This window comes from Rhinolophus ferrumequinum, chromosome 11, assembly GCF_004115265.2.
Source record: "Rhinolophus ferrumequinum isolate MPI-CBG mRhiFer1 chromosome 11, mRhiFer1_v1.p, whole genome shotgun sequence".
Classification (NCBI taxonomy): domain Eukaryota; kingdom Metazoa; phylum Chordata; class Mammalia; order Chiroptera; family Rhinolophidae; genus Rhinolophus; species Rhinolophus ferrumequinum.
This window is the reverse complement of record NC_046294.1, coordinates 43,153,295-43,179,159: the sequence shown is the minus strand read 5'-3', so window position 1 is coordinate 43,179,159 and position 25,865 is coordinate 43,153,295. Positions and strand designations below refer to the sequence as shown.

Genomic DNA, 25,865 nt, shown 5'->3' with positions numbered 1-25,865 from the left:
TTGCTGAGCTGGGCTCACAAGCCCCTGGAGCAGATGTCACAGAAAAGAAACCTCTCCAAGGCTTCTCATTTCCTGTGGATGGGCCTCAGCTGGCCACACCCAGGACCTGAATTTGGAGGATGGCTTGCCTAGCAAGAAGGCCATAGGTAACAAGCCTCCTTCGACTTGAAGAGAAATTGCTGTCTTCCAACCTCACCTAACCCATTTGCCTCCCAAATACAGGCTAAGAGTGATACAGACTTGGGTAAGGCTCTTAGGACCCATCCTGCTGTGTGAAAGGAAGCAAGATGCTGACAGCCCCAGTAAGAGGCATCTCGCCTGTATTAGGAGAAGAGTGAGGCTGGGCCTGGTGTGGGCCCCCGGGGTTTCCGAGAGGTCTGGGGCAGCCAATAGCCCTGGTGCATCTCCCCGCAAAGACCTGCCCGAGGGCAAGCAAGTCCTTGCTTTGTGTGGTACAGCTGTCGCCTTTCCCGAGTTACCACATGATAATTTTTAAATCACCTGCAAACCTAAATCCAGTGAGTACCTACAGACAACACACTTAACAGCCCGGAGAATGATTCAGAGGAAGCAATTTTCCACAGTGAAGATTATCATCTGTTAGTGTGAAAAGGCAAACAATCTTTTATTAGCATTGGAAACTCAAGGGAAAGGTTGCTAAATCCATGCATGTAGCACTTTAGTAAATGGCTCAAGAACAATATCTACAGCTGGAAGGAAGGACCTGTCCAGATTCCACTCCCACAGAGCTTTCCCACAGAACTAGCTCTCTTGGAGGGAAGGTGAAACTCAGCTCTGACCGCTTCCTGTTTACTTAATATGCAGCTCCCCTAAATCCTGGTCCCCATGGCCACAGAGGGAATCCCAGAATTCAGAGCTCCCTCGTCTTCTTTTATTTACATACCTTTCCCAGGTGACCTCAACCAGTTTCATGTCTGTATTCTGTGACATTAAAATTCATATTTAGCCTTGACCTCTCCTGGGGCGTCACAGAACCAAGTGCCTATTTGAACTCTTCATTTGGATATCGAACAGGCATCTCATACTTAGAATGGCCAAAGTTGCTCTTGATCTTCTCTTTTTTCCCAACGTCTTATTGCATAAGTAATCACCCCAAAACCTAGTAACTTAAAATGACGATAAATCACTGATTTTGTTCACAAGCCTGTAATTTTGGCTTAAAGGGGACTGGTCCATGGAACATCAGCTGGGGAAGCTCTACTTGAGGCTGGAGAATCGATTCCTAACAGCTCAGTCACATAGCTGGCAAGTTCTGCTAGCTGTCACATGAGAGCTCAGCTGGGGTGGGGGGGCGAAAAAGGGGGGCCAGGGCTCGGTTTCTCTCCACATTGTGCTATGGCTTCCTTAAGGTATGGGGACTAAGTTCCCAGTGTGAGTTTCCCAAGGAAAGGAAGAGGAAATTGCCAATATCTTAAGTCCTGGGCCCGGAAACTGGTAAAACGTTACTTCTGCCATATATTGCTCAAGTAGTCACAGAGCCCAGATTCAAGGGGAAGGGGGAGAGACCCCCAACTTTCCAAGGAAGGAGCATCAAAGAATTTGCAGACATGTTTTAAAACTGTCACATGTCCCGAACCTGCTCCATCCCGAAGTCTCCATCTATCAGTTGCTCAGGCAACTATGAGTCATCTTTGGCTACTGTCTTTCCCTCCCCCTTCCATCCAATCCTATCAGCAAGTTCTGTTGACTCTCCCCTGAAACATGTCCAGAGTTCTGCTACTCGATCATCTCTACTACGACCGTAACCCACACAACCTCCGCTCCACCTGGATGACTGCGTGGTTGGTGGCAATAGCTCGTTAACTGCTCTCTGCATCCATGCCGACTTTCTAAAATCTATTCTTCATACAGCAACCAGAGCTATCCTTTAAAAACATAAATCAGATCTCTCATGCCTCTGCTTAAACCCCTCTAAAAGCTTCACAATGTATTTAGAATTAAACCTGAACCCCTCATTCTGGATTCCAACGCTTGGCGTGCTCCGACCTCATCTCATACCACTTGCCTTCTCACTAGACTGTGATCCACACACGTTTGTCCCTGCCTGACAGCTTTTGCTCTTGGCTTTCCTCTCTCTGGAATGCTCTTTCCCCTGATCTTCTCAAGGCTGATTCCTTCTCGCTATTTAGTTTGCAGCTGAAATGTCATTTCCCAGAGAGGCCATCCACAATCCACAATCCTAAAGTGGTTAACCTGTTAGGTTAACTTATTTTAATTTTCAACACAGCACTTACCACTAGCTGATGACTTAGTTGTTCACTGTCTGTCTCCTCCCTCTAAAATGTAAGTTCCATGAGGGCAAGAACCTCGTCTGTCTTGTCACTCTGCATCCCTAGGGCCTAGAGAAGTGCCTGGCACAGAGCAGATGATTTAGCAGGTGGCAACCGTAGCCTCAGCCGGCCAGCTTTCCAACAGGACCATACCACCAGTTAGGGTGGTGGACTGGTATAGAGAGGAAGCGTCAGGAGGGTCTCAGCAGCTCATGCTTGTACGAGGTGCACAGCTCTGGTGCACGGGGCTGCTCCTGGAGGACGCCTCACAGAGACCAGGTTATGCAGCCTTCTGCCAACCCCCAGCGTATTGCCATCCCTAGCTTTCTTGTGAAATCAGCAGTACAGATTCACACAGTCGTGAGCAGAAAGTTACTCATGTGCTTGGACAGGATGGCCCGGTTTAGCTCATCTCACCTCCATATCAGTCAGGTCAATGACTCAGTTTATATTACATGTGAATTTTCATCTTCTGGTTAGACTCAGAAATTGTAGGCAAAGTTGGGTATTATCAATTCCAAGTGCTTGTTTTAATGATTATTGTAAAATATGATGATGTTCAAATTTTTGAAGAGTAATTTGGAAATGGGTATTTAGGGCCCATCCAAAGAAAGAAGAAAAGTTCGATTAGAGTTTTCTTTTTTCAAACCGATGTTATCAATAGATAAAAAAAACAAAACCACTGAGGTAAAAAGCGAGTTTCAACAACAATGAAATAGTCTTCATTTTCTTTAAAAATATTTGCTAACCATTTTTCAGTACTTTAGAATGGTGTATTGTGTGTATAGTTTGTTACTGAAATAAAATACTATGTTTGTGTTTACTAAGCCCATGCATTAGGGAAATGGCAGTTTGTTTGATAGGATTCTTTTTTATTCACTGTAAGGAGATTTTTGCCTGTGGATTTAAATTTTTAAAACTGTAGTAACATTGAAAATTCAAGTTCCTGTGGAAGAAGAGGATTGTGAGACCCTGCTGTGCTGACTTAGAGGCCCGGATGTGCAGAGCTGCTTCCGGCAACGGTGCGACCATGAAGAATAAGACCACCCTTAGCGGTGCTGCTCATGTCCTTGGAGCTGAGTCAGTCTCTGACCTTGGGAAATGGGGAAGGAAGGCAGGCATAACGGGCTGACCCCCAACACGGCCCACCTGGACCTCGGACACCCATGGAGGGAAGCCCACTGTGGAAAGAGGACCCTTGGTAGTACTGACTAAGATTTGTTAAATCTCCTTTTCTTGTAGGGCAGTGATTCTCAACCACCAAAGAGATCATGTCCAACCTGAACTCTCCAAGCCTGAACACCATGCCCAGCAGTGTCCAGAGGCACAGCTGGTGCTAAAGACCTGCCTTGGGCATTGCCACAGGGTGGAACCTGGCAACGAGGAAGGCCATCAACTGGCCTACAGCATGATGTCTGAGGAAAGCTTAGTTGTTTATTTCTAATTCTTTCTGCTTTAAGTATATTTTAATGATCAATGCTTAGAATTCAAGCTCCTGGGATCACAGACTAGAGGAGAAGGCTGTGGAGAAATGGAGTCCTCGCAGGTCTCAGGTGTGTGGATGGCGCCTAGAGGGCTCTCCCTTCCTCCCTCCCTTCCTGCTCTACCTGGTCAGAGACTGTACCTAGGGGCAGAGGGCTCCCTTAGGGAGGGTTGGGCCAGAGGAAGCGGAAGTTTCAGATAACTGCAACCCCTTCTGTCACCTGCTTTCCACCACAGCCCGCTTTAGAAGGAATGAAAGCCAGGAAGGACAGATGAGTCTCACCTGAGCTGACAGAGGTCCAGCTCAGCCAGACCTTGATGTATCCAAGACATCTGCCCACAGCAATGAGAAGTGGGTGTGACTCAAAGCCATTCTCAGTCCACATCCACAATGCTGGGAAAGAAAAACCAAGTTCAATTTACCAAAATATCTGTATTATCTATAAAAATTGAACTCTAACGAGTCACTGCAACTGGAGACAGCAATATCCGACTATGCTGGCTGCAGAAGCAGACGGCTGTGTCCCACCAGCCCACAGGCAGGACGTGGTACTGGGTGGCCCGTGGGCAGACTCATTTGTAAGGCCTCAAAAACCTGGACACTTTGGAACGCAGCAGTCGGATGAAAGATCTTGGAAACATCTCCCGGGACTCCTGGGCCGTGTACTTGAAATAGTTCTGGGGGTGGGCCAGGACATCAAACAGCGCCTTGATCAGTTTCTTATCCTAAAATGAAGAGAATGTTTGTTACTGGGCCAAAATATTTAAACATTCCGACATATTGCCAATGGAACTGAAAAGCACTTTGTGGAAATGGTTTCCTCTGAGTTCTACCTTTTATCCAGTTTTTATTTTCCTAATTATCAATAAAAAGCATGTATTACTTCTATAAAGGAAGATTTAATATACAAAAAACTGTTTTCTTTTTCTAAACCAGATGAGATGCAACATTGGATTTAGCGAATATTTATGGGGTTAGTGACGTGACAAGTGTTTACTGATAATTACTTATAAGTATCTAAGTTTGGTGAACTTCACGCCTGGGGTTTGGCATAAAGAAGCCAAGGATCTTCAACTATTTGGGGAATGAACATGAAAACACAATTTGCAGCTGGCTTGGATTTATGATAAACAAGCTTCCCACTGCTCCTCCACACATTTCCAAATTACAAAATACAACTTCACTTGACAACACTAAAGACAGCCTTGTGAATTTTTTTAAAAAATTAACTCTGGTAAAGACATACCAGGTGTGATCAAACAATGCAGTGAATGTTTAAATTTTAAAAAATGATTACAGTAAAAGACACATTGCCATTAATTCCCCTCAAAATACTCCCCCTCACTTATCCCATCATTCTTGCCACTTTCTGAAGCAGTTCTGAAAGTCCTCTTTCCTGAGTGTCTTTAGTTGCACTGTCATGGCTGCCTCAATGTCCTGAATCAACTCAAAACATTTTCCTTTCAAGGTCCTTTTGACTTTGGGGAAGAGCCAGAAGTCTCACGGTGCCAGATCCGGTGAATACGGTGGATGAGGACACACCGTAATGTTTTTATTTGACAGAAATTGCTATACCAGAAGCAATGTGTAACGTGGAGTATTGTCATGATGGAGGATGAAGTAAAGACACTCACGAAAGAGACTTCCAGAATTGCTTCAGAAAGTGGCAAGAACAATGGGATAATTGTGTTCAAAGTGAGGGGGAGTATTTTGAGGGGGATTAATGGCAATGTGTCTTTTGCTGCAATAAATTTTTTAAAATTTAAACATTCACCGTATTTTTTGATCACACCTCATAAAACTGAGCTTAGCCTGGAGCAGGCTAGGTGTTTGAAAGGCAGCAATATGGAACAAGAAGAAAACCTTCCTCTGATGGTGCTTGGGGAACTCTTTGCATGACTGCCATGTCCACCTTAGGTATGTACTCGCCTTAAGTATTTCCTGATGGTTCTCAGATGCATAGAGCCTCCCATCTCGAACTATATCTTCAATGAGTTCCTGGTAATCCTCTGTTGGAACAAAGGACATATTTTGAATTCGTATGATTTAGTTATTTCCAAATTCACTCTTCTTTTTATTTTTTTAGAAGGTTTGAGAAATGCCCCTTCTGTAGCTCCATTCAGAACAATGACCACTCTGATACCAAGAAGGCAATCAGAAGAGAACTTCCACAGACGTCCCACTGCGTCCTCTCACCTACCAGCATCTGCACCCATCTTTCCTGTTCCATCTTCCCTCAAGTAAATCCTCTGTACATCCAATCGAGGCCCATCCTTTCACTTTGCTCATTGGCTCTATCTTCTCTCACTAAATCCAGGGCATTATTCCAGTAATTCTGCCTTTTATTTCCTATGGTACAAAATTCTCTCTCTACTGCTCTTTTCCAGCAGCACACAAACATGCTGTTATGTCTCCAATCCCCAAAACGGTCCCTCTCTTGACCTCATTTCTCCCTCCAGCTTCCATCCTACGTCTCTGCTCCCCTTTGTTGCAAAACTCCTTGAAAGAATTGTCAATACTCACTGTCTCTTATTCTTCTCCTTTGTTTCTCTCCCAAACTCAGTCCAGTCAGCTTTAGCCCCATCATTCCCCCAAAAGTGTGTGTCAAAGCCACCAATGGCCTTCATGTTGCCAAACCCCAGAGGTCAACTCTCAGTCCTCATCTTCTTTGATGCATCAGTAGCATTTGGCCTGACCAGTAACCCTTCCTCCTCGATCCACTTCTTCACTCATCTTCCAAGACACCACGCTCTTTGATTTTACTGCTTCCCCACCGGTTTCTTCATCTGAGGCTCTGTTGCTTTTCCTCCTTCTCTTCCTGACCTTCTCTTCATTTTCTCATTAATAATTTTGGGTCATGACATACACACTAAACGCAGAGCACACAGTGTAAGAGTTCTCCAAATGTAACCCCCTCTTCGAAGTCTAGCCTACTTCCTACAGTCACAATTCAAACCAAGCATATGCAAAACACAATCTTTTTCAAATTCCAGGCTGGAAAAAAATGCCTCTTTGTATGCACATCATGTGCAAAACAAAACCAGACAAATCATAAGAACATCACTGGAACTGTGTGGGAGGAGTTCTTGAAAAAGTTTCCCCTAGTCAAGTGATGGAAGGCAGAAATTAATAGTATAATACTCATAATTGCAATTTAACACATATACAATATCACTGGTATTCATGTGTATCTTCTTATTCTCTTGTTTTGTGAACACAAAATACGAGTAAGGGCACATGTTTTTTTATCTTGAACTCCTCTGCTGCAGAGTGTCTAGCTCAGAGAACCAGCTCCTTCTCGTGACGGGAGTTGCCCAGGAAGAGCAGCAGGTGCTGTGCTATGTTCTGATGTCACAGAGAACTGGAGAGTCGTTTGCCACTGCACCAAATGCTTCCAGACCACTGTTTTTACTTGGCACATGGCTGTGCTCAGTGATGCTCAGTGCACGAGACTCGTGACTACAGTTCTCCCCGTTCCCCAGCGGTCAGTGGGATAGCAGGTGTAGCAGCCTCACCTGCCCTTTCTAAGTGTGGTATCTGTTCTTCTGGGCTTGGAAACCAGATACCAAACTTGTCTGAAATACGTTTTTTAAAAACTTAAATAGGCTCTGAATGAAGACCTAAAAGGCTTCTGTATGGCCAAAGCAGCAGTTTTCAACTATTTTCTGCTATGACATGTGCAAGACATTCCCTTGTGGGCCTAACCAGGATTATGCGTCATTTCCTCTGGTTCTCTATTTGAATTAAAAAAAAAAAAAGACAAAAACAACCAACGTTTTCTTGCATCACAAAGGCAGAGTTGAGAACAGCCAGACTAAAGTTTGTGAGCTTTGGGAACATTTCTTCTGGAGTCTCCATGTCTCTTTTGGTTCCTTCCTGGCTCCAGATACGGGAGTTGTCCGTCAGCGGCTCTCAGGGAGCTGAGGCGCTCTGCCTGTCTCAGCAGAGCCACGTGGGAGGCATTTGTGTCCACCTAGGAGTCTAACACTAAGAGCCTTTGTCTTGGGTGTTTGACATGGTTTCTGGCACAGGGAGCATGATCCTAGCTTTTGGAACATGTTGGCAATAAACTATGTGAAGTGTTCTTAGGCAATCCATAGAATGTTATCTTTCCAAAAGAGCTACTTTGGGCACTTGTCTGCCTAAACACCGTCAGTGGCTCCCGATAAGTTTCCGTCTATCCTTCCGAGTTTGGCCCTCAAGGCTCTTCACAGCCTGTCCCCATCGCCTTCCACTCTCATCTCTCACTGCTAAGCCCTAGGTACCCACTGGTCAAATCATCTGTCCCCACACATGCCAGGTACTCTCTCCTTGGGCCTTTGCCATTCCCTCTTCCTGAATGTTCTTCCTCCCATTTATAAAAAAACAACAACAAAAAAAAACAAACCTTATATGTTCTTTCAAGACCTAAATCTCTTGAAACTTTGCTCTATTCTTTCCAAAACCCCATGTAAAACTGAGAGCTGCCCCTTCTTCTATCTCACACTGAGCTTTACACATGCCCCACTATAGCATGTATGACAGTATGTACTTTTCTGTGTGTCTGTCCCTAATCATGTTGTCTCCGGCACTTAGCCCAGTGCCTGGCACAGTAGATGCTCATTAAATATTTGTTGGATGGATGAACAAATACGTTCATGAATGAACAGATGACTCTTCCCCCACTAGATTATGAGGTCCTCCAGGACAAGGTCCAGTTCATTTTATATTCCTAGTAAATGTTGGTCAACCAAGTCTCAGAGCTAGGTAGGGCCCCGGGGCCACCCCTTCATTTCACAAGAAGAAAATGAAACGAGAAAAGTCATCTGATTTGCCCAAAATCATGCAGTGAGTTAGTGGCAGAGACAGGACCAGCTCTTGGGTCTTTCCCCTCCTCAGGATACCTCTTACTAAAATCCACAATCATAATATGTTAATATTTATTGAGTATTTACTATGTGCCAGGCACTGCACCAAGTTCATTATAGATTATCCCATCGAACTCTTACATTAAGTTTAATGATTATCATCACTGACGCATTAAGTGAGGCTGAGAAATGCTACGTAATGTACACAAAGTCACAGTAGAGATTATACCCAGGCTGGCTGACTCCAATGCCCATGTTCTTACTCACCACGCTGTGCTCACTTTTAGTTATTTTCTAAAACATCTTTTCATCCCTGTACTCGGTGTCCCCGAATGCCTGTTTAAAATGTGCACTTATGAGTCAGCGATGTCCTTTCTCCTTATCCTGCCTGACTTTCTGGGCATGTGTGCTGGTCAGCAATGCGCCAGCTGGCCCAGAAGTTGGTTCTGTTCAAAGCAGAGAGCTTGTTCCATATACTGCAGCCTGAGCTTCATAGCACTTACCATCATATGTCACGTATGGGACCTGGAACCCTCGGGCACTGTTCCCTTCATTGGACTTAAACTGAATCCACAGCTTCTTGGATCTGGAGGTGAAGGCGATGGGGCGTTCATAGGTCTGGCAGGTCTCATATGTCGTCACAGAATTGGATGAAGCTGCCAAGGGAAGTCGGAGGGCAGGGTTTAAGACCCATCACTGAGCAGGGTGGAAGAAACTGAGGCACGGAAAATCCAGAATGTATGCCCAAGACCACAGAACTAATGAGAAGTGGGGCTGGGATTCAGATCCAGGCAGTCTGACTGCAGACCCCACTCACTACACTGCCTCTAAGCTGTGTTGATGGCAGCGTCCCTTTATGTAGACACTGGGTCATGCGTCAGGATGGGCGGAGGATCCCACCTGCCTGGCTATGCCCTTTGCTTTGGTCAGTCTCTAAGCCATGAGCTGCTTCCCAGGGTGAGGTAAGTGTCTGGAGCCAGCCCTGTATGCACTTCACTGATTCTCTTGTTCTTGTGGAAGAGGGTCCTCAGTGAGCACAGAGAAGACCGACCTGCACAAATCCCACTACCTCTGGGGCTCAGCAAAAGGCCTCGATGTGTGGTTTTTGTCTAAATGTTTTTTGGCAAACTCTAAAAACTCATGAGTCATCTCTGTTCTAATACAAAGGGGACATTCTAGGCCTGGTTCTCACATTTAAAGCTGGGGAACATGCCATCAGGCTTCCCACCAGCCTTGGAAGGGGAGGGCCAGGGAGGGTGGGACGCACAGGTTTTCCGCATCACCAAGTAGTCCCCACAGTCGTCCTCTATGGGCAGGAAGATCTCAGGGACCACAATCAGGATGCGGCGCTTGGGAGGTGGGTTGATGGTCCACGTACACTCAGTGTTGGCCGGGTAATTGCCTGGGTAGTTGGGGGATTCGATATATCCCGTAAAATCTCCTAGCTCCCCTCCACATCTTCTGTCTGGAAGAGGAAATGCCGTAAGTTATGAAGGCACAACATCACTCTGTCATGGGAACCAGCAGCTGAGGAGAACCACTGCACCCCTACTGCCATCGAGGAATGGAGCCTGGAAATGACACTATCCCAGGAATGAATCTGTCCTGCAATGCCGGAGGTCCCCTCTGGAAGCCCAACTACACTAACTCCCCACACAGAGCTCACCTAGGCAACATTTTCTCATTAGCTTGAAGGCGCTCAAGGTCAGGGGCAGGCATTTGTGAAACAAAAGGACAACTTCGGTTTTCAGCATTTTGTTTACAAAGTCCAGGTGCCCGGGGAACCATGACACACAACCTCTAGGTCTGTCAAAATCAGGAGAACAGAGCTTCTGCTCAGTAGAGGATATTTGACCCTTTCTTAGAGATCTCTGATGAAGATATGACAGCTATATTCTTTCACTTTTCTCTTTGGTCAAGACCACATTTCATTTTCAAGTGCGGAAGAGAATTCCAATGACCTATCAGTTAGTATGGGGCAGGCTGGATACTCACCTTTGGCACCAACGGCAAGGAGTGAACACACACACACACACACACACACACACACACACACACCCCACCCCCAGGTAGACCCAGGCACTTGCCCTCATAATCAGAACTATAAAAAGCCTTAGAGAGAGACCTACTTTTACACTGGGTTATGTTTGTGGAACCATCAAAGTCAGTTGTAGTATTTCCTGGGCAAGAAACACAACTATTTTTTCCAAATTCTGGCTGATATGTTCCTGCTGGGCAGCGAATACATCGGTGAGTGGTGGTGTTGTAGAAGTGTCCTGGTGAACACTGAACTGTGGGGGCAGGGAGGGTGGAGAAAATGAAAAAAAAAATGTATTTTCATCCAATGCAACATAAAAGGTTTCACAGTTGGTGAAATAAATTTTTATCCCAAATGAATTACTGCTTTCCTACTAATCTAGAGCTAATCAACGCTTAATTCTCTAAATAGCCAGCTTGGGTGGGACTTGTGACTCATGTCACTGAGAAAAATGCAAAGGGATCAAAGTATAGCTGTATCTTCAAAGAGTTTGTGGTCCATGCAGAGTCAGGCATAAGTAATCACAACCTGAATCTCCACACAGAGCACATTTGTGAGTATTAAAGGCGCAGAACTGACACTGGGCACGAAGTTGGGCTTCTGTAAGAGGCAGCAGGAGTGGGGATCTGGAGAAGGGCTAGGACATGTTTGGGGGCAGAGGGGGGCACAGCTGTAGGTAAGAGCGCTGAGACGGAGGGAGGCTGGGGGAAGGAGCTGAGGAACCTATGTACACCTGCTCATCTCTCCCTGGTTGTCCCTCCACTCAGCCTGTCCAAAGGAGTCCAGGTGGCTCGGGGGAGTCCATGTCTAGGGGGTTCCTGTGCTCCCTGCAAAGGTGAACGAAGTGGGACCTGACCTCCCGGCCACTGGGGGCACCACACAGGGCACCTCTGGGCTGGGCTCGATCAGAGCTTTATCAGACTCCCATTGTTCTCAAAAAGGAAATTCAGTTCTGGAAAAAGGCAGTTACCACGTCCTCACCTCTGGTTTCACAGTCCTGGAAGGAAGTGGCTCCCAGGTGCTTGGTGGGGAGGCCTCCTCCACAGGAGAAGCAGGAAGTACGGCCGGCTTCAGGCTGGAATGTGCCCAGGGCACAGAGCTGGCAGGGTACAAAGCCATCTGCAGAATATTCACCAGGTTGGCAGAGACCTGGGGGACCAATGACCCTAGATGAGTAAGGCCCTCCGGCAGAGACTTTCCCATTTCTGTGCAGAGATCAGACTTTGGTCAGGCCTGTCACCCTATGCTGACCTCAGCTCCCACCTCAGTGATCCTGCCCTGCTGCTGACCCCGAGTAGGTGGCATGTGAGTGCCTGATGTTTATACACAGGGCTACACAGCACGGTGCAAACATGGAGACCAAGGAGCCAAGTATGGAGCAGGCCTCGGTATGTGTCAGGCTTGGGGCTGCATAGGCCCCAGGCCACCCCTGCAATGCAGGAGCCCCTAGAAAGAGAGAATCAATTCAGCCATTTGCCCCAGAAGTATCCCCTCACCCAGGTGATGACATCCTAGTGATATAAAGACTCTTCTGGTTACAGAAGAATCTCCCCTGTTTTACCAATTATTATATTTACAAAGTTACATCTCCTTACCCTGAGGTGTGTCCTGGCCTCCCTCAATTAATCTAGTAAATGAGAGCAACCCAAGTCACACTGATAGAGGGCCCTGTGGCCTTTACTTTAAGCACCTTACTTTATGGTTATTTTTTTAAGTTTATGACAAGAAGCACAGCCATAAACAAAAGGATTTCTAAAAGCACACATTCCTTAGGAATTAGCTTGCCATCGGCAAAATGCTATAAAAATCTGTTGTCTCTTATATTCCTAATCATCTCTCCTTTATTAATTTTCATGGTCTTCTTTGTACCATAAGTTATAGCTATAATGACATTTAATGAACGCACACCCAAGGGGGGAATCTGGAGTCGGTCAGACCTGGCTTTGGATTCCAAATCCTCCACTCCCTAGCTGTGCGACCTCGAATGAGTCACTTTAACCTCATAAAGTTGTTATAGTGATACAACAACCATATGAAAAGTTCATGTAATACACTTAGCATGATGTCTGGCATAGGTAAGTGTTCAATAAATGTTAGCTATTATTATTACTACTACGGGTATTCTTATTACTATAAATGCATCTTAATAAGGTCACATACAAGTGTGAACAGATGCCTATCAACTTTGCAGTTATTAATAGTTCTAGGATTTCATAACAGGCCAGAGGTATGGTAGGAGTCACACTCATTCCGAGGATCTGATTTTTAAACCAGAAAAGGTCCTGCAGTTGAATTTGGGGCCATTTAGGTGGGAGCTAAGGCTGGCTGAGAGTGACTGGGAGGCGAGGCAGGAGCAGCTGGGGTCCCGCGCACTCAGCCACAGACATCACCCACAAAACGCCATGGCGGATCACACCTTCGACGTGAGCCCACAGCGTTAATACAGCTGGTCCTTCTTCCATTTAATAAAGGGGAAGACATTTGCTAATCAAATAAATAGGAAAGAAGCCCACTAAACCTAAGTGAACTTGGTTCCAGAGTTAACATTTTTATAAGAGACAGTTAAAAATTCTTCACAAGAGTTTTTTTTTTTTTTTTAACAAAATAACCAGATGGATACTTCTTAAAAATCAATACACTGTGAATTTAAGACCAAAGCTGGAAAAATAATCAGAACTACTTTCCCATTTTAACACTTTGGATGGTCCCTGTGTACTGGCTGATTACTCAGGTCTCAAGGTATATTTATTTACCGTGAATAAAGCATGCAGTTGCAACCTTTACACTTTTTTCAGACCATCATTTATTTATTCAAGTGAGCGTCACCCAGCATGTTTCTGGCACTGGAGAGGCACTGGAGGGCCCGTGAGGGACTCCACATGGTGCCTGCTCGGAGGAAGCCCATGGTGCAGTGTGCATGGTCTGTATTGAAATGCATGTATGCCTTCTGTCTAAACAATGGTTCTGGAGACCGGAGGAGTAAGAAGGGGCAGGCAGAATCCTTACCTCCACATTCAGATACATTCCAAGCTTCTGAGGTCTTTAGGGCCCCAGGATTTTCTGGTCTTGGGCACGGTTCACATGTGATTTGTCCTTCCTCATTTTGGAAGGTTCCATTTGGACATAAAATGCAGCGTTCTTGTGCTCCATCATAATATGTCCCAGCCCTGCAACTGACTAGCCAAAGGGGGAAACGATCTGGTCAGTGAGGGGACAGAGGCCAGGGAGGGGCAATGTGAATGCTAGAGATGAAGGAAAACAGGTGGCACTGACCCCACACTCCCCCACACAAACCCCCGAATACAGAATGCACAGCTCCTCTGGGTTCTCTGTGCACACCCCCTCTGCCATGATGCCTGGCACCCACGATTAGAGGCATGAACGGTCTCCCTAGACCATGAGCTCCTTGGGAGCAGGGATCACAATGATCCGAATCATTTTTGAGCACAAGCACTTAATGATTCTCCCTACTTCACAGGGCTGCCAGAAGGATTATAAAAGTCACAATCATTCGTTGACTATTGGCCTAGAAAGAGAAGAACAAAGAAGAGGGTGCTTTTTAAATTCTGGCTGGTGGCATCTGGGAAGACTTCCTAGAGGAGGCCACATTTGTGTTGGGCCTTGAAGGATGAGTAGAATCTCCCCAGATGGGAAAGGGGGCAGGTTGTAAAGATTCATGCATGACCTATGGGAGAAGAGAGTAGGAAGGTTGGGGATAGACTGAAAAAGTTCTTAAATGTTGGGCATATAGATTTTATTCTGCAGGTAAAGGAGCCATTGAAAAGAGAGGAATATGACCAGAAGCTGTGTTATGAAAAGCTCACTCTCTGGTAGCTGTGGGGAGAGCAGTCTCAAGAGTCTTACAGATAAGCTCTCCAAAATAGCTTTATATTTGTAATAAAATTAATATGTTACAAAGAGTAAACCTAGGTCAATATCTCCTGAAAGAATAAACTACAAGGAAATTAATAAACTATGCTTCTGATTATATTTTTGATGTTGTTAGTTAAATGTGGATTTATATCTTATTTTAGGATATGAATATAAAGTAAATATACTGAATCGAGTTCCCTAGTATATTAAAACATCATCATCATAACCATCAAAATAGCCTTTCTAATGGCTAACATTTGTTGAGTACTTACAATCTACTAGACACCATGCCACAAGCTTTACATACATCATGTCATTTATTCCCAAAGACAACCCTAAGGTATTATTATTAGCTCCATTTTACAAAAACAGAGACTTAGGGACGTTAAATAAGTTGGCCAAGTTCCCACAGTTAGTCTAAGAAATACGCTTACGGTGAGATCAAGAGCTTTGAGTTTAAGGCAGAAAGAAAAAGGTCATTTAACAAAAATTCAGACTGAATCACAATTCAAGACTTTGCCAAGGATTCTCTATAGGGCATTAGGGAAGTTTGCTGGGATAAACACATTCTCTTTTATACTCATGATACCAAGAAAAAGAAAACAAAATACCACATGATAAACTTAGCTACTATATCTCTTGAATGTCTATAAGGGGAAATATTGGTTTTCACCCTATCCGACAAATGCAATTTGCATATATACTTTTAGGGTTAAACATGGCAAAGTTCTCTAGTAACAGTAATAAAAATGTCTTCTCATTATTCACTCCATAATTTTTTTTAAAGGAGGCTTTTTAAAAATCATAGCAAGCCAAAATTTGCCACCTTTCAATTATTATTTGGTCTACTCTAAAGTTTGTCTTAATAATTTTTATATTATTTGGATTTTCTTTTACAATATTCATTTATTTTTATTTAATTTTATGAAAAAATTAAAAGCGAGCCAAACTCTTGCTTTCTTGGCAAACAACATTATAATGAGCATGATGCACAGATCCGTGGCAGACAAAGCCTATGATTTCAGACTTATTCTCTTGATGTAGCCCTACTGGATAATGGTTGCCATGATTACTCTGATTTCAGCTCATCTCCCCTGAAGAGCTCAGCTGAATACGTGCTGGGCATTCACGGCCTTTTATCCCACCTGACTATCCCACCTGACTATCCCAGTGCCTACAGCAGGCCAGTAAACGAGAGCATAACCCCTTCGTGGCTCTAACAAGCCAACCGTCATGAAGACTGGCAGAAGGTAAATAAAACCTAGTCTGTCTGGAACCCTCTAGCCCAAGTTGTTTCCATTTTGGGGACACCTGTTTTCACAACACTCAGTCACCTAAAGGGAAAGTGCCCGTATGATGGCAGTGATTCCAACAGCACCATTAATTATAACTTAGAGTCATATCAGCATGGTCTATTCCACCATCACTCCTCTGGAAGAAAATGGATCCCATGGATCCCCCGCCATGGGTGGACAACAATGGTTGTCACTGAAAAGGGTACCAGGATAGGCTCCCGCTGCTCTGGGGGTCCAGTCAGTCCTCCTTAGAACTATTTAAACCCCTTCAAAGCCTTTTCAAGATTACATTTTGAGAAGTCTCACAATATCTCACATCTGTTGCAATTTCTCAACTGAGCAAAGGGCTGAGAAATGCCCCTTAGGCTGCCCTGTGGAAAGGAGGGCACCAGTTCTTTTTATCTCACAGTGAAAGGCCTGCCTGCTTCACATAAACAAACTCATATTGTCACTCACAGTTTCCATTTTCCTTCCAGAGTGAAAGATGTATAGAAATAATTCATGCCAAGCACCTTCCACATTAATGTTTCTTTCACAAGGTAAAAATGAGCTAAACACTAAAAAGTGATTCTGAAATGTCATGAAGAGACGCCTAAAAACAGCTCTACAGCTCTTTGCAAATGTGCTGAAGATCTGGCCCGAAGAGACCTCAATCACACGTTCCAGTTGTTTCTCTTTTCTCCTTGAGCAGCCGGCTTGTTTTGCTGCCCCAGACAAAGGAGTCAATTGCCCCCAGAACACTTCACGATCACAGCAAAGCTTTTGTGTGTCTTCAGTGACCATTAAAATCCCATTCTCAAATCCCACACAGCTGTTTTCTCCCCCTCTTTAAAACAAAATACAAGAAAGCTTTTCTGATGCAAAAGGGAGAGACCAGCGGGACCAGGATTAATGGTGACAAAGAGACCTGAAGGTTTGCCCTCTTTTCAACACTTCGGCCTTTGAGTATTTCAGGCTACGGACAAACACTATGGTCTCTCTGTGGCTGAGATGGTGAACCTAATAAAAGAGGTCACTCTCTAGCATCTGACTGTTTTCTTAAGAATCACGTCTTGACTTCAGAAGGAGAGCCACAAGCAGCCCACGCGGATTCCCAGGGTGTCCTGGAGCTGTGCTTTGTCATAGCTCAGAGGCCACAGCACTCGAGGCAGTGCTGTGGCCTCAGGATCCTGGCTTGCTTGCACCCCTCTTAAATGAGACTTTCAGGATAACAAGAGGCAGCACCCCTTGGGCTGAGACGGTGATTTGTCAGGTCTGCTCAGGTTTTTGCTGTGCTCTTCGGTTTGCAGTTTGAAAACATTTTTATAGTTGGAGCAGAGAGATGAGCCCAGCGTGAGGCTTTCCTTGCTGGGTTCCCCAGGGCGTGCTCCGTTCTGTTCATGCCTAGTTCATGGGGCTGAGATTTCACCTCCTTGGAGGGCCTCTTTTGCCCTCACTTTAAATATTTCCCTAAAGATTTGCCCTTTGCCCTCTTTTCTCTTAATGTTGGCAACTACCCTTGGGATTTCATCTGTTGTCCCTCTGAAGATTCATTTACTCATTCATTCAATTAAATACTAAGCTCTGATTATGTGCTGGGTACTGTTCTAGGAGCTGGAGATACAGTAGAGAAGACAGATCTGGCACTGCCCTACTGGGGCCCTCCTTCTCGTGGAGAATTTGGACAAGAAACAAGTAAGTATAGAGTAGAATGCTGACTAGTTGCAAGTGTGATGAAGAAAAGTAAAAAGCAAGGTAAGTGGGGAAGACAAAGAGTGGTGGGAATGGAGTTCGTATAGATGCTATTTTAAAAGAGTAGCCAGGAAAGGCCTTTCTGAGCAGAGACCAGAGGGAAATAGCCTTGCAAAGGCATTGCCTCATAGCCAAAAGGCCAGTGTAGCAGGAACATAGTGAAAAGGGCAGGGTGATAGAAGATGAATTTAAAAAAGCAAACAAGGGCCAGATCACATAGGTTCTTAAAGGTCACGGTAAGGAAATTAGACCTTAACTCTAAGTGTGTTGGAGGTTTGGATCGGGGAGTAACATGATCTGACACGTTTTTAAAAGATCTGGTTGCTGCATGGAAAATAGACTAAAGGCAGGCAAGAGTAAGGAGAACAATTCAGAGCCTATCCCAATAGACTGGGCAGGAGATAATGGTGGTTTGGAACAGAGTGGAAATAATGGAGGAAGAGAAAACTAGTTAGATTCAGGATAGAATCTGAAGGCAGAGCTGACAGGATTTGCTAATGGATTAGATGGGATGCATGTCAGCATGAGAGGTCAAGAAGACTGAAGACTCTGAGGTTTTTAACTTGAGCAACTGGGTAAATAGATGTGCCATTTACTGAGGTGAGGGAGAAACAGGTTTGATTTGGGAGGGAGGGAGGATGAGAAAATATTTTGTTTAGCCACGTCGAGCTTGAGATGCTTGTTGGCCATGCAAGTTTGATAATGAAAAGACATTGCTTTTACTGCTGGTCTCCAAAGTAGAATATCACGCCTCAGGGATTTACAAGATGATCCACTGGGTGTGGACAAAACATTTTCACACCTATGTATATTAATTTTTATTTTAAAAATGAATAAAGAAAGTTTCACTGGTTTAGTATATACTATAAGAACGGCCCTTCCGTCAGTGCACACTTTCATGAGTCACAGACAAGTGTGAAGACCCAAGGTCTCGAAGAAAAGAGAAGAGCAAGCATTCCACAACTTGAGGGTGGGAGGTACTGACTGATTCTCCTCTTTTCAATGCATTACAGTTTAACTATGCCTGGTCACATAGATTTTCTGATTATATTACCCAGTTTCCACCAAACTAACTGTCACAAAATAGAAAGCACTTTGAATGATTCCTGCAGAAACCTGGACTGAAGCTGGAACCAATGATACCAGCGCAGTGAGCGACAGGGAAGTGCCAGGCTGACACTCCGAGCACTCACTCTTTGTCAGACCACATCATGAGACAGAAACGATAACGATGCAACCAGAGCTGACAAGAATTGAGCCACAATACTAGAAAGTAACAAAAAGTCTGTTCGAAAAATAAATTTACGACCACTACTGTTAACAATGAACCTTGCCAGATTATAATATGGTACTTGAAGATGCCAGCCAGTTATTTTAGTTTGTGTTTACTTAATCTGTATCTCATTCTTCTATCTTTATAATGTATATAATATATTGGCCAATAGTACAAGTATAATATTTAAATATGTAAACATTCATAAATTTAAAATTACGTGTGTGTGTGTGTGTGTGTGTGTGTGTGAGAGAGATAAAAAAATGTTTAACACCTCTGGGATACAGAAGTCTACAATTCAAAAACAGAGGTCAGAGCTGGAGAGGGCAGTTTGGGAGTCACCAGCATCTGGGGGTATTTAAAGCTGTGGCACTGGATGAGGTCACCTAGGATAGTGTGATGATAGAGAAGGGCGACAGAGGACTGAGCCCTGGGATACCAGATGTTTTTGAGATCAAAAAATCAGGGGAGAAACCAGCATGGAAAATGAAAAGGGAGCAGCCTGCAGGGCCTGAGGAGAACCAGAAGTGTGTAGTGTCTGAAACCCATGAGAAGAAAGTGTTTCCCGAAGGAGGGAGTAATCGATGGTGTTTGAATGAGAGTTGGCAACTGGATTTGATAACATGAAGGTTGTTAGAAATCTTGGAAAAAGCAGTTTGAATAGAGGGGTTGGGAATGAAAACCAGATTGGTTACAGTTGAGGAAAAATGGGAGGTGAGGAAGCAAAGACAAGAAGTTCAGACAACTGTTTCAAGGAGTTTTCCTCTAGAGGGGGTCCAAGAAATGAGGCAGTCTCTGGAGAGAACAAAGCAGGGTGTGTTTGTTTTTTAAGACAGGAGATTTGTGTGCCATTGGAAATAATCTAGTAGAAAAGGAGAATTCTGAAATGGGGGTTGGGGGTCTGTGGGGACAGTAGCAGGAGCAACGTCCTTGAGGAGGTGAGAGGGAACGAACGGGCTCAGAGCACAAGGGGAGGAGTTGGTTGTAGGCAGGAGCATGGCTGTTCCTCCATCTGAAGAGCAGGGAAGTCAGAGCACGTGCGGACAGATAGAAGGGTTCGCGTGGACATGCAGAGATGACGCTTTTTTCCTAGACTCCCAGATGCCCGTGGATCTCTACCTGGAAGTCTTATAACAACTTAAATTCAACTTGCCCAAAGGGAAGGCTTCCCTTTCCTCTCCTCTCCTGTCCAGTCTTTCCTACCCTCTGGCTTTCCTCTTTTTATAAACACATCTTTACTCTCTCAGTCACCAAGGCTCCAACCCCGGGAGTCCAAACCGCAGTTATTATGCTGGACTCCTCTCCTTCCGGCATGTCAGTCAGCGGCCGCTTCCTGCAGGTGTCCCTTTTGTCCATTCCCTAGTCTTCATCCCGATGGCACTGGTGTCCTTTGATTCTCTCCATCTCTTATGCAAATTACTGCAAACCCTTCTATTTCCCTTGCCTTCTGTTACTCCCTGCCTCAGCTCTGTTACACCATCAGATTCACCTTTCCAAAGTGCTTCTTTGATTGCTTTGCTCCCGGGCTCACAAACCTTGGTGCAACTCGCTGCATTTCTCTCAGTGTCTTCGACTCAGAACTCAGTCTTTGGTCTCTTTTTCTGTATCTGAGTTCATTCTTTCTCATGCCCTCTCAAGAGCCTATTTTTCTCCCTGCTTTTCCTATAAATCTTTTCTGATTATTTCTTCCCCAGTGATCACATTCATCTAACTATTCAACCAACCCACAGGCTTTTTCTCAGTTCCTCCTGCATATGAAACAGGGCTGGGTGAGATGAGTGACATATGGAAAGTAAGTGCCAGGATCAGAGGCCAAGTCAGAAATCTCCGAGTTCACCCCAACTCTTTCTTCATCTCAGTCTCCAATTCTATCTATCACCAAACGCTGCTTCTATTTCTTCCTAAATATTTCTCTAATCCATTGCTTCTTTTCTACTCCATTTAGGACCGTTGTGTCCTCAATATTTCTTATGTGAAGCATTCAAAAGCCCCCAAATTGGTTTTTCTGCCACCAGTCCTCACCTCCAATCCAGTCAATGAGACTTTTTTTAGAATACAGTATGACCTAGAACTCCCAGGCTAAATCCTCAAACAGTACCTTGCCACCTAGAGATAAAATCAAGGCTCCTTAGCAACATACTCAAGGTGTCTCATGACTTGCCCTGCTTTTTCCACTAGCCTAGCTGCCCACCACATCCCAGACTGCTCTCCGGGTCTGGTAATACTGACATGTCAGGGATGCCCTGTGCTCATCTTGCTCGTTCTCGTTCCCCACGACTGTTCCTCTGCTTGAATGCTCCTCTCCATTGGCGCGTCGTCTGTGCATTCTTCAGAACGCAGTTTAGGCTTTCTGTCTTCTGGGAAGTCTTTCTGACTCCTGCCTGGGAGGGCCGAGTGTGCCTTGAGGGGTGGTGTCTTATTTATGCCGGCCTCCCCTGCATCAACACCAGAGCCGGCCCAGAGGGTTCGCCAAGTGAGTGCAGTATGAGTAAGATCATCGCAGGGCACAGGCTGGACCCAGGAGGGGTGACAGTTTTCAAATTGAGAGAGTTGGGAATATAGGGCTCTTGAGTCAGACCTGTATTTGAACCCTGGTTCTGCCACTTACAGGCTGGGTGACATTGGGTAAAGGGCTTACCTCCCTCTGCCTTAGTTTCCTTATTTATAAAAAAGGCATGATGCTTCTCACTTAGGTCCTAGCTCAGATGTCACCTGCTCTGAGAGCCTTCCCTGAATACCCTATGGAGAGTAACCCCTCTTTTCTTCCTCCCCTCTCTGTTTTATTATCTTTCATAACACTTATAACTTCTGAAATTATCCCTTCTTTACTTTTTTATTGTCCATCTCCCTCTGTTAGAATTTGCACTTCATAAGAGCCGGCCCCTCACCCATGATGTTCTCACTGCTTCATAACAAGTCCACAGAGTAGCACAGAGAGGTGTCTTGATAAATACTGGTTGAATTAATTTTTCTCAACTGCTGCAGAGGAGAGCTATAGCTGTTAAAAGCTGAATTAAACTTTCCTAGTGTCTCAAGAATCCAGGCACTAAAATACTACCCAGTTTGCCACTTGCCTGGATTGTGTTCTAAATCTCAGCAAGTTTTAAGAATAATCTATCTATCTATCTATCTATCTATCTATCTATCTATCTATCATCTCTATATGTAGTATATTTCTTAAATAATTTATCCTTTATGAAAGGATAAATAGCTATGAAAGAAAAATAGCTAGAAATCCATGTCATCATTAATTTTTCTTTAGCTATGAACGGCTTTATGAATTACTGTGGAGCTTAAGGAATTTGTTCCTTGCAGAATATAATTGCTATTTTTTTTTTGCCATCTTGCTAAAATTGATCACAGATGGTACAAAGGTCACCAGCAGAGCAGACTGTCCCCAAAGTCCTTAAATGCCAAATTAGAGACTTCACTATGTAAAAATGACTATAAGGAAGAAAGAACTTAACTGATCAGAGGTGACTGTCCTTTGATGTAACTTGGGACATTCAAATTTATTTTTTAAATGATATTGGAAAAACAAACAATTCAATAAAAAAAGAGGAAAAGAATACGAATATTCTCAGAAGAAATCCAAATGGCCACAGACATGACAGCAGGTTCAGTCTTACAGATTAAAAAAAAACAAGGTTAAAAATTTGATCATTTTTACTTATTAACATTGCAAAAATTAAAAATATCAGCAATAACTAACCCATGTTAGCAATGATGTGGAGCAATAAACACTCAGATACAATGTTGGAGGGAGTATGGTTTTTTTGGAGGGTAATTTGGCAGTATCTACTAAAGTTTTACATACGCACATCGTTTGACCTGGCAGTTGGATGTCTACAAGTCTATCCTTCAGAAATATTGGCCAGGTGCACAAAAAAAGAATATTCACTGCAGTATTGTGTGTAATAGAAAAATTACGTCCACCAATAGGGTGGCTATAGGTGGATATTTAGTATGGCTAATAAGTACTGGTATCTTAAAAGTAGACTAGGAAGCTTTAAAAGAAATAAGGTAGCTCCTCTATTAGCATGGGAGGATGTCCGTAATCTACTCTATAGTTTAAAATAACACACAACACTATTCAAATTATATTGATGTATATTTTTAAATATGTTCTTTTCACACATAAACCTATAATCTATTTTCAACACAGCAGCCAAAGTTGTCCTTTTGAAACATAAGTCAGAATGCTGTTTCTCCTCTACTCAAAACCCTTTTTTGGCTTTGTTTCCCAGTTTCCAAGTCAGTGTCCTCACCACCATTTCCATTCCCCACGTGATCTGGCCACTGCTCGGACTTCCTCCCTTTCCCGTCCCTCAGCTCTCACCGTCCTGGCCTTCTTTCCAATGCCTCAGCGTTTTTGTACGTGCTGATGCCTTTGCCTGGGACCTCTCCCAGATATCCCCTGGCTGGCTTCCTCTGTCCTTCACATCTCCGCACAAATGGCACTTTGCAAGATCATAGTCCCTGACCATAATCTACATTTTGGGGTGCACACTTCTCCTCAGCCCTCCCCTTTGCCCTAGCACTTTCCTTTCTCTTCCTTGCTGACCTGTTCTTATACCCTTACCACCATATGCTGCGTGGTAAATTTCCTTGTTCACCGGGTTGCAGTCTAGTACTCCCCTCTGGCATCATACACTCCATAGGGCTGAGATTTTTGCTCTTTTGTTTCATTACTGGATTTGCAGCACCTAGAATAGGAGCTGGCACTATTGAGCACTGAACACAGTAGGTGTTCAATGAATATTTATTGAATGAATAAATACAATTTCATTTTTATATGTGCATAAAAACAGACTTGGAAAAACACACAGCAAACTATTGATAGCGATTATTTCTGAGGAGTGAGATTAGGAGCTGAGGGGAGAACTTTCACCTTTAACTGTATACATTTCTGTACCATTTGAAATGTACACAGTTTTGGTAATTAAAATTAAATAACAATATTTTGAAGGAAAAACATAATGGTTCTATCTCTTCTTCCAGGTGATTCAAAACACTTTTTTGGACTTTTCTGAAAATACTAAAAATAATTTCCAAAAAGAATTATCTTAGGCTTGTCTCTACAGTGTGTACCATCCAGAGTTCAGAAAATACCAGTAAGCCTGGTCTTCCTGAAGTTCTAACACCATCAAACAGACCGGGAATGTAAGACAGACTGACAGACCCCACCCCACCCCCGCACACACTGTGGGTTGCTTGTGCCATGTATCTGCTGGGTCAAAAGCCTTTCTAATTAAGACACCCAACCCGTCCTTACATACATTTCCTCCCTCCAGCAGGAGGAAGTAATTTCACTGGTAATTCTTTATGCTTTTTCCTCTACATGGTAAAATCTTCAACACTGCTGTCGGACAAGGTGAACCTGGTTTGGTCCCACATGGGCTATAAAATTCATCCATTGCTAGAGGGAGCTCTTGAGACAAGACACGTTGCCTCCCTCAGCAACAGATCCCACCTAACTAGCATGACGAGCACCTCAAGACACATTCACACACACAGCAGCTACATAAACCCACAGTGAGTGTCTTTTATAAGTTGTCATGGTCGGGAGGTCTCTGTTAAGTCACTCCTGATCCTCATTCCTGGGCTTTGCTTTCTCAGAAGCAAACTCACGATAATACGGGTCATACTCTCACTGGGAGTTGGTCCCCAGAGCCCTTGACACTAGTTTTTCTTGAATTCTTAACTGGCCACAAAGCCTCCCTGGCAAGCCAACCAGGCCTCTTCCTAATAGGCAGCAAATGGGGCTAGAAGCAGGACAGGCCATCGTCCCCTGAGAGTTTCTACACCTCACCCCAAAAAGGAAGGCAACAACAGCCAATTCTTGTCACCATCTTCATATGGAAACTGGAGCTCTTAGAACTTTAAATGAGAACAAACCAATTAGCTATGTTGCTTTTACTCTTTTCCTCTCTGTAATAAGAGGGTCAGCTGGAATAAAAGTCAAAACTATTTGAGAACCAGCTCCTCTGGTAGATAGTTACACTTGATTTTATACTTGATTTTTACTACATTTTGGCAAAGCAACAGGTCTGGGCTGTGGGGATATTGCTGACAATTCTCCTGAATAAGTACCCAGCTTTGCTCCTGAAGAAACACTGATTTGTTGCTCCTTAGCTCAAGCTTCATTTCTTGGGCCTTGTGATTCTAATGACACTTCTGAAAGGACATCAGTTTATTCTGGAGGGGTCTGGTTATCAAAATTCACCTAACTTGGGACCAGAGCACAGGTTTTGGAGTAGGGCCATCGATATGATGTTGAGCAAGAGAACTCAGCCCTCTGAGCTCCAGTGTGTTCATCTGTTAAATGGAGATAATAACACCTACCTGGTAAGATTTCCGTTAGGATTAAATGAGATAATGCAGACACACTGCTTAGATACAGTGCTGTTGTGACAGGTGAGAACTCAATAAATCATTACCATTATGACTATAAAGTGAGACTCCCCCCCCACCAATTTCCTCCATCTAAGAATCTCCCCAAATTGCCTAGAACAGTTTCTCACAACAAACAAATCTTGAGATTGCCCAGCCTAGAACCTCTTGCCCACGTTCCTCTTGCTTGGAACTTCATCAGAGGAATAGAATTGGTGTTTCTCAAATGCCAGGTCTCAAATTTAATTCTGACATACACACCACCACCACCACCACCACCACACACACACACACACACACACACAGACACACACACTCTCTCCCATACATGGAACTGACACTGCTAGGAGCCCTGGGCTGAAGCTCAGGCATCTTACAAGGTAGCTGGGCAGCCCCCCAGCCTTGCCTCTGCACAAATTGCCACCACCCATCAAGCCAGATGGCGAGGAGCGGAGAACAGCGGTGGTGGAGTATGCAGAAGGCTCATGGTGCCTTCTACCTGCAGTCCTGCCCCAGCTGGGAGACCAGTCATCTGAAGACCACCGTCCTTCAGACCCTTCAAGGACAACACTACCTCTTCTCATCAACCCTGCCTCTTCCTTTCTGTCCCTCAATTCAGCAAACATTTATTAAGTGCCCAC

The 25,865-nt window shown here is 44.3% G+C and overlaps 1 protein-coding gene across 7 annotated transcripts in view; it reads right to left on the bottom strand.

Annotated features, from left to right (window-relative positions):
• Positions 1 to 659: 659 nt before the first annotated feature.
• SCUBE2 (signal peptide, CUB domain and EGF like domain containing 2) overlaps positions 660 to 25,865 on the bottom strand; it is a 61,499-nt gene continuing 36,293 nt past the window's right edge. For 5 of the 7 annotated variants that reach the window (XM_033121906.1, XM_033121908.1, XM_033121909.1 and 2 more), the window contains 7 exons: positions 13,666 to 13,836; positions 11,641 to 11,808; positions 10,751 to 10,912; positions 9,889 to 10,086; positions 9,125 to 9,277; positions 5,704 to 5,783; positions 660 to 4,499 (listed from right to left, as the gene is read on the bottom strand). In XM_033121906.1, coding sequence (XP_032977797.1) covers positions 4,347 to 4,499; positions 5,704 to 5,783; positions 9,125 to 9,277; positions 9,889 to 10,086; positions 10,751 to 10,912; positions 11,641 to 11,808; positions 13,666 to 13,836 — 1,085 coding nt within the window. In that variant the 3' untranslated portion in view covers positions 660 to 4,346. The remainder of the gene's footprint in view (positions 4,500 to 5,703; positions 5,784 to 9,124; positions 9,278 to 9,888; positions 10,087 to 10,750; positions 10,913 to 11,640; positions 11,809 to 13,665; positions 13,837 to 25,865) is intronic. The other 2 variants (XR_004424506.1, XM_033121907.1) reach the window with 2 other exon arrangements.